The 8,790-nt window shown below is 36.8% G+C and overlaps 1 protein-coding gene across 1 annotated transcript; it reads left to right on the forward strand.

Annotated features, from left to right (window-relative positions):
• The first annotated feature begins 16 nt into the window (after positions 1-16).
• LOC135608683 (shugoshin-1-like) lies at positions 17-3,606 on the forward strand. Its single transcript, XM_065101708.1, has 10 exons — positions 17-28; positions 553-576; positions 704-772; positions 1,181-1,243; positions 2,017-2,064; positions 2,148-2,250; positions 2,352-2,412; positions 2,492-2,629; positions 2,720-2,851; positions 2,926-3,606. Exons 1-10 carry the CDS (start codon positions 17-19, stop codon positions 3,269-3,271), a joined length of 996 nt encoding a protein of 331 aa, XP_064957780.1. The 3' UTR covers positions 3,272-3,606.
• The last annotated feature ends 5,184 nt before the right edge of the window (positions 3,607-8,790 follow it).

Consider the following 8,790-nt stretch of genomic DNA (forward strand, 5'->3'; position numbering starts at 1 on the left):
GGAATGATGGGTGCCGATGTCGATCAAGGTAACTCGAATGTGATTTCTTGCCCGATCTCCAAAGATTGAATCGTCCAGCTCATGAAGGTACCTTTGGAGATTTTCTTTTTGGTCTTCCTTTTTCATCTTTCTTTCATTCTTCATCAGCATTTAGTGTTTGTTTCTAAAAAAGATGTTTGAAAATGCTTTTTTCTTTACATGATCAATATGAATTCCAGGAAAATACTGCCTTGTTGAAGCTTCTTGCAGAAAAGAAGTATTTAAATTGTAAAAAAATTACTTCTTGACTGAAAAATAGTCCGTCGAAATTCTTGGACCAGCTATCGATTGATATGGTTTCATCTGTTGTTCGTTTTGGCAGCAAAATCATAGAACTGAGTAGCACCAAGTTGCAAAAACTCCAATTTGAATTGTTGAAAACCAGTCAACAAAACTGGCAATTGGCCCGGGCTAACTCACACATGCTAGCGGTCGATTCCTTGTTCATTTTCTTTATTGTTTCAGTTCGCAAAAAAGATTTATTCTTTATCTGTTTCGTCTTTTGATTCGCAGGAGCTCAACTCGGGGAAAGAAAGAGTATGTTTTCTTGTCTTATGGTTTGGCTCATAGGCGATTTAATTTGATTTACTTTGTGTCAATCGATTGAAGTTGCATGTCAAGTTATTTTGATTGATAATATTTATTTATTTATTTCATGTTGCAGCTAAATGTATTACAACATGAGCTTGGTTGTACCTTATCAATCCTTAAACTAAAGACTTCAGAATTAGAGGTAAGGGGGATTATTTTAGTTTCATAATTTGTTTGCTCCTCTCTTAATCTCTATAGTGATATATAATTTTTCTTTACTCTAACTTAGGAGAAACAAAAATTGATCAAAGATCTCCTTAACAAAATTGGCTCAGAGGTATCCAATGGCTTGTTTTGTTTACATTCAGGCTGCCCTTTTTTTGCTCATACTGTTATTTTTCTTTCTACAAATTGCAAAAGGTAGGAACCACCAAGTGTTAAGAGGTTGAAGCAAATGCAACTCAACTTGCTAATGACCAGAAAATATGTAGTCCCAATAAGAAGCACAAGTTAAAACAACAGCGTAATTCAACTCACCACTATGAGTGAAATAAGTGGTTCTGCATCTGATTTCAAATCTCTATGTATTTGTTCTTCATTCTTATATCAGTTGTATGGTTCTGCAGCTTTAGGCCCTACCACTTTGGTTCATCAAGTGGCAACAGAGGGAAAGGTTGATGGTAGAAGGTAATTCATGTTTTGGATAAGCTTTGAATAATTTGTTAATCTTTAACTACAGTGTAAATTCTGACGCATTCTAATTAATGACAATGTAATTCTAGGAAAATACTGCCTTGTTGAAGCTTCTTGCAGAAAAGAAGTATGTAAATTGTAAAAAAATTACTTCTTGACTGAAAGATAGTCCATCGAAATTCTTGGTCCAGTTATCGATTGATATGGTTTGATCCGTTGTTTGTTTTGGCATCAAAATCATAGAACTGAGTAGCACTGAGTTGCAAATACTCCAATTTGAATTGCAGAAAACCAGTCAACAAAACTGGCAATTGGCCCGGGCTAACTCACACATGCTAGGGGTTGATTCCTTGTCCATTTTCTTTATTGTTTCAGTTCGCAAAATAGATGCATTCTTTATCTGTTTCGTCTTTTGATTCGCAGGAGCTCAACTTAGGGAAAGATAGAGTATGTTTTCTTGCCTTATGGTTTGGCTCATTGTGATTTTCGTTTGCTATAATAGGCGATTTAATTTGATTTACTTTGTGTCAATCGATTGAAGTTGCATGTCAAGTTATTTTGATTGATAATATTTATTTGTTTATTTCATGTTGCAGCTAAAAGTATTAACAACATGAGCTTGGTTGTAACTTATCAATCCTTAAACTAAAGACTTCAGAATTAGAGGTAAGGGGGATTATTATAGTTTCATAATTAGTTTTCTCCTCTCTTAATCTCTATGGTGATATATATTTTTTCTTTACTCTAACTTAGGAGAAAGAAAAATTGATCAAAGATCTCCTTAACAAAATTGGCTTAGAGGTATCCAATGCCTTGTTTTGTTTACATTCAGGCTGCCCTATTTTTGCTCATACTGTTATTTTTCTTTCTACAAATTGCAAAAGGTAGGAAGCACCAAGTGTGAGGAGGTTGAAGCAAATGCAACTCAACTTGCTAATGACAAGAAAATCTGCAATCCCAATAAGAAGCGCAAGTTAAAACCACAGTGTAATTCAACTCACCACTATGAGTGAAATTAGTGGTTCTGCATCGGATTTCAAATCTCTGTGTTTGTTCTTCATTCTTATATCAGTTGTATGGTTCTGCAGCTTTAGGCCCTACCGCTTTGGTTCATCAAGTGGCATCAGAGGGAAAGGTTGATGGTAGAAGGTAATTCATGTTTTGGATAAGCTTTGAATAGTTTGTTAATCTTTAACGACAATATAAATTCTGATGCATTCTAATGAAGAAGGAGGTCCTTACGAACAAAATCCAGTGGCTTGAAGTCTGAATCATGTGAATTTGTGAATGACTTGCTCAAAAGAGATGATGGCAGATCTCCAATGACCCATCGAGTGGGCCTAGAGAAAAAGGTTGTGGGAAGAAGGTAATGCAAATTCTGATTAAGCTATAGGCCTCCCCCTTTTTTTTTTCTCTCGAGAGCAGCATTGAACTCGTACCTATTTTATTTTTGCAGAAGTTCCTTCCGAATAAGATCTTGTAGTTTGAAATCTGAATCAAATGAATCTATGGAGTTGCACAAGATTGATGATGCCATACTTCTAGTGACTTGTCAGGTGCCATCAGAGGAAAAGATTGATGGAAGAAGGTAATCCATGTTTTATATAGCTTTAGAATGGTTCCTGCTTTTTAGTATTTAAAATTTGAGCATTTTTTTTAAAGCATAAATTCCTTGTGGAGGAGATCCGGTTATTTAAAGTCTGAATCATGTGAGCCTACGGAGGACTCAGTCAAGATGGAGGATGCCAAATTTTTAGTTTATACAATCAAGAATGAAAATTTGCATGTAGAAGCTATTACTCATGGAGATTGTTCTACTTCTTCCATAACAAATATTTTTGTTGAACGAGTAAAGAATGAGAGGCAGAATTCAATTGGGTCTTCAGAACTCGGGAATCAGGAGTGCCAAAGAAGATCCTCTGTTGGAAGGCCATTGCAGAAGGAGGCTGAGAAGGTTGGTTCTTACAAGGAAATGAATCTGAATGTAAAAATGAAAAGATCAGAGTAAGATTCTGGGTTCTCTGCTTACATCACTAAAATTTCAGATGGTGCTAGCTGAGAGCTGCTCACATTCTTGGATCCACTTAATATATCTGCTAGATGAGAGCCTTGACATGCCAATATTTTCTATGTTCTTGATATTTTGTGATGACATGGTGAAATGTATTACTGTATTGTAAGATTAATTAGTAAGAACCCATAGCTTAGTTTTGCAGCTTCTTATTAGTTTGCCCTGCACAAAACAGAGATATTTTGAGATAAAATAATAGTAGCATTATATGTTGTATAATTTGCTACAGTTGAAATTTATGCTTGTCTAGGGAAAAAATGGTGCTTTGTTTTTTCTTGTTTAGTGATTCAGTTGTATGTCAAACTACATCCAACTTGAGAAGTTTTACGGTATGATAAAATATTGTTAGTGTCAAAAATGACTGATGACCCATAAAGTTGACTTGTCCCCTTGCTGTCTTTGGTATATTATTGCCTCTAAAAATTGAATGCTCCTTGAGAATGTATAGATTAGTTTGTCCTTCTTATTTGGTATCCTCAAGAATTTACTTCTTAGCACTTAAAATTGGTTATTTTTAAAATTATATAGAAATGTATAAACATGTTTAAATTTAAATTTCATAATTTGAAAGAAGTTTATGATTTAGATAAGAATATTTATCACTTATCAATTTTATAAATTTCATAATAAGATAAAAATTATTGAGAGAAAAGAATAAGCATACAATATATTACAAGAAGCATAGTTTATGGAAGTATTGTTTGAGTTGACACCTAATAAATGACTAATGAACTTTGAATAAATATACATTAAAAATATAAATATGTTCTCAAACATAACGATAGTCAACTTGAAGATGTGACCGACTTGGTGTTATGATTAACTTGAAGTCACATAGCTAATTTGAGAGAGCAATTGACTTGAAGAAGTATAATCAATTTAAGAGTTGGGCTATGATAATCTTGTCAACACGTGTCCGAGTTGAAGAAGCACGATCGTCTTGGAGTTGCGACCACCTTGACAGCAAGACCGCCTTGAGGTCATGAATGATATAAAGATGCAAGAGGTGCAACCAACTTGAAGAAGCAAGAGTTGGAGTTGTGGTTGTCCGACTGATATGATCACATTGAGGGCACATGACCAACTTAAGGAAAGTACGATAACTTTGAGCCAAACTATGATCGCCTTAATGATGATGTATGGTTAACTTAGGGATGCATGGCTAACTTGGAGTTGTTGATGCGACGACCTTTGAGGCTTGGTTGACTTGGGGATGCGATCGACTTGAAAATGCACCTTCTAAGCCTTGGTTGACCTAGAGGATTTACAATTGACTCGAGGAAATAATCGTCTTGAAGAAGCATGATTGACTTCAAGTCACGACAGCTGCCTTATTGACGTGACTTCCTTGATAGTTTGACCAACTTGAAAATATGGCAAGTGTGACCAACATAAAATCACAACCAACTTGAAGTAGCATTGTTGTCTTAGAGTTGTGATTGCCTTGTCGATGTGGCTCCACCATTTTGAGGACACATAACTGACTTGAAGAATCAAAACTAGCTTGGCGGTTAAGGTGTAGATATCTTGATGATGCATGAGCAACTTGACGAAGGAATCAACCCTAACTTGGAGTTGTGGTTGCCTTGACAACACGACTGCCTTTAAGGCTCGACCGACTTGAAGATGCAATTGATTTAAAGAAGCATTACCAACATGAGTTGCAAACAACTTGATGACATGAGTGCCTTGAGGGTACAATCATCTTGAGAATACATGATTGACTTGAGGAAACAATTGACTCGAAGAAGCATTGTCGACTTCAAGTCATGGCTATTTTGATGACGTGATTGCCTTGAAGGCTCAACTGACTTGGTCGCATGACTGACTTAAGAAGCACAGTCGACTTAAAGAGGCAAAACCAACTTAAAACTAGGTTACGACCATCTTGACGATATCATTACCTTAAAGGCATGACCATCTTAGAGATGTTACTGACTTGGTTATGCCGAGGTGCACCTATATGGTCAAAACAAGACATGTCATAGTTTGAGCATGATGATGTGTAAAGGTTACCATCTTAGAGATGTTGCTGACTTGGTTATGCCGAGGTGCACCTATATTGTCAAAACAAGACATGTCATGGTTTGAGCATGATGTCGTGTAAAGGTTATTAATATCTCGTCATCACGTGATTGATACCTTAGTGCTATGTGACTAATATCTCTCGGTATCACATGGTCAACATTTTGACAACACGTGGTTGATGCAATATCATATCATGGATGTTATAATCACATTCACGATCTTGATATATCCTATGAATTTAGGGTGTCATAATTATACTTGGTCTCGAGGAAGGGCGTAACTGCCCCCAACAAAATATCATTTAAGTGTGTTCCCTGGCTCTTCATGTTCTTAAGCTCCACCATATTTGACATTTAGAGGCTTAACATTCAGCCGATGCCTTATAGCCAAAACTAACTTAGGCATTGAAGGGGCTTTATCCCGACGTAGTTTTTACGAGGTTTAACATATCCTAAATCGGATGGATTTAATACTTTTTGAAACCAAACTAAGATAAATATGAGAGAAGACCTCGGTCTGACTCCGAATCAATATTTACTTTTTGACACCAAACTAAGATAAATATGGGATAAGACCTCGGTCAATTCCGAATCAACATCTTAATCAAATTATACTTATATTTTTATTTGGTAATAAAAGATTTCAATGTGTTCTCCAAGGACATGGGTAAAAGTGTTTGATACTTGGTTCCAAAACCAAGGCACATCTTGTCTCCCGAAATGATTCTAACTTCTCAAGATAACATAGGCTAATGTTGAGAAGGTTGGTTGTTTTCATATCACTTCACCTTCTTCGTTTGTTTTTTTTTGGCATGAGGCTTTACGGGGAATATGTTAAACTACCTTTAAAACAAGTCATGGAGTGTTACTAGGGGGCCTCTACTTGACCATCAACTAGAGGAATCTGGATGGTTTTAGCCTATATACATGGACGAACACAAAAGGATGAGGTTCAATCACTTGTCGGGCTTCCTTATTGAACCTCGAGGCATAAGATGCCAAAGTTTGATCTTCACCTTGCTGATCGACGAGGAGAGTCACGACAATCCTCTTCGAGTTATGGCTACTGATGAACTGGAGTTTAAATGTTATTGTCAATTATCGAAAGAGCATGAAGGAGGCTAGTAGCATATTGGAATATCATTCCTTAACATTTTTCTACAAAAAGGTGTAGATAGAGTCATACTTATGTGCATTAGAAGTTGTATATAGAGTGATTTGTGCTTTAAGGTCCACTGTATGATGTATAGGATTTTTGCTTCCATCAAATGATGTATAGGATATTAGAAGTTGTAGGCTACAACAACCGGATCTCCTGAGAGAAGGAGATGATCCATAGGCAACCTCTTTTCTAGGTCGACTTATATGTCTCATATCATTGAGATCTACTATGTGCAATCACCAGTTATAGAAGGAAGATTGTGAGTGTCTATATCATGCAGGTCAAAGCTTGGACTGACTGCATAAGTCAAAAGAAAAAAACAGACCTCGGTAAATATAATGATTTGGGTCATTGAAGTCAACACTAGTAAAGGCAAACGAAATTAGGTGCCAGAATCGAAACCAAAATTCACGCGAGAGTTTCCTGATCGACTCACTCTTGGTTTCTTGATTTTGACTTTCTTATGTATTCATTTTCAATTGCTTTTTCTAGAATCAATCTGTTATATTCGACTCCTTTCTCAAATGTTGTAACATTTGAAAACCGAAAGCCTCTCGATAAAAGAGGATCTCTACTCCCTCATATTAGTACATTTGTGCTAGATCATCGTCTTCATAGATCATATAAGTTCTCTCTAGACGACATGACGCATAGAATGTCATAATGTTTTGGTAAGGTTGAGCCTCTATCTTCCAAGTCCATATGGTACGATCTCCAATATGACGACAAAATCTTACCGTATCGACTTGTGACACTAGAAGAGGTTAATCATCGCTTTCCTAAAATAGTCCTACTCTGCTTTAAAACAACACGAGTCTTATCGGGATAGGAGTTTCCTTCTCTTACCCTACAACATCAATTATATATCACAATTCTCCGCACATAAATCGTACATAAAAGAGACATCATTCTCCTTGATACGATAATTATGCGCCAATAAAACAAAATAAAAGTAAAAAAAGACTCGATGCTGATGGACACTTCCTCTCTTTTCCTTCTATCCTCGAGTATCTCCTTCTAATTCTCGAACAAATTGTACTTGGAGAAGATACTTGCACTAATTAGATCAAATGCATCTTTCAGATGCATTCTCCTCCTCCCCCATCTCGATACGCATCATTGACAATGCTCACATGCAAATCCATGTGTGGGTTTTCTTCTTTTATCTGCATTAGTTCCCATACTGGTACGTAAAACCTCGACATGTCCATAGTTTTCCGCCCCATGTTTTATAGGAAATAGAGACATAGTTTTTTGCAATCACTACTTGCCATCCCAATTGCACCAACATACTTTCCATATACATATATTTTGGCCAAATGTCCTTTAACATGAGCAACTTGTGTATATACATATGTCTCCTGACCAATATTTTCATTGCAGATGTAAGTATAATTCCTGAAGACATAAATTGATGGACAAATGGCAAAGTTTGTATGTGAATGAACTTGAATTTAGTCCTGGCGATTGCAAGAACACTGCAAGGAGTTAAAGACATGATCCCAAGAAGCACCAACAAGTAATATTAATTGCGTGGATTGCAGAATTGGCAAGTTACTTTGCTGTTATGTCATATGAAACATAAGCATGGAGTTACTAAGACAACTATCAGTGGGAGTAGAAAGGGGATGAACGTATGGTTTAAGGAAAGAATAGGTGTCCGGATTTACAAATCCATAGTGTCTAAAGATTTCCTCCGATCGCTGTAGGATCTTCTTGCAATCTAGACATGTTTTGTAAGCTTTTTGTGTTGGCATGCGGCAGACACCCCTTCGGAACCAGTGGGTTTCCATTCTTTTGAGCTTGCCATAATCCTCCACCTCCTAGTATAAGAGGAGATGACTGCCACCATATCTCATCACCCACCAGATACTGCTTCTCCACTGGGCTTCCATCATCATCATCGTCACAGTGGTGTGTCTTGTCTTCTGTTATCTACTTTTCCTTGGTCTCTTTCTCTTTCAGTCTTTGATCTAATCATCCATGTTGGTCACATGTTCATGGAGCGTTTGATGTTCAGGTAAGTTGGTGCAGAATCTCCTCACTGATGTTTCTGGGGAGATTCATCTGATGCACATGTACTTGCGATGCTGCATTTGCATGCATTTACGACGTGAATCATGTCTTACTCTCGGGGGTTGTGTGCTCGGATGTACTTGTCGTGACCTAAATGTTTTATTACCTTGGGTGTCTTTCGTCTATGAATCATGTAGCCAATGTGAATGCATTAACCTAATCAGTAGGGCTTCAGATTGTCGCAGATCGAA

The sequence above is a fragment of the Musa acuminata genome, chromosome BXJ2-4 (genome assembly GCF_036884655.1).
Source record: "Musa acuminata AAA Group cultivar baxijiao chromosome BXJ2-4, Cavendish_Baxijiao_AAA, whole genome shotgun sequence".
Classification (NCBI taxonomy): Eukaryota; Viridiplantae; Streptophyta; class Magnoliopsida; order Zingiberales; family Musaceae; genus Musa; species Musa acuminata.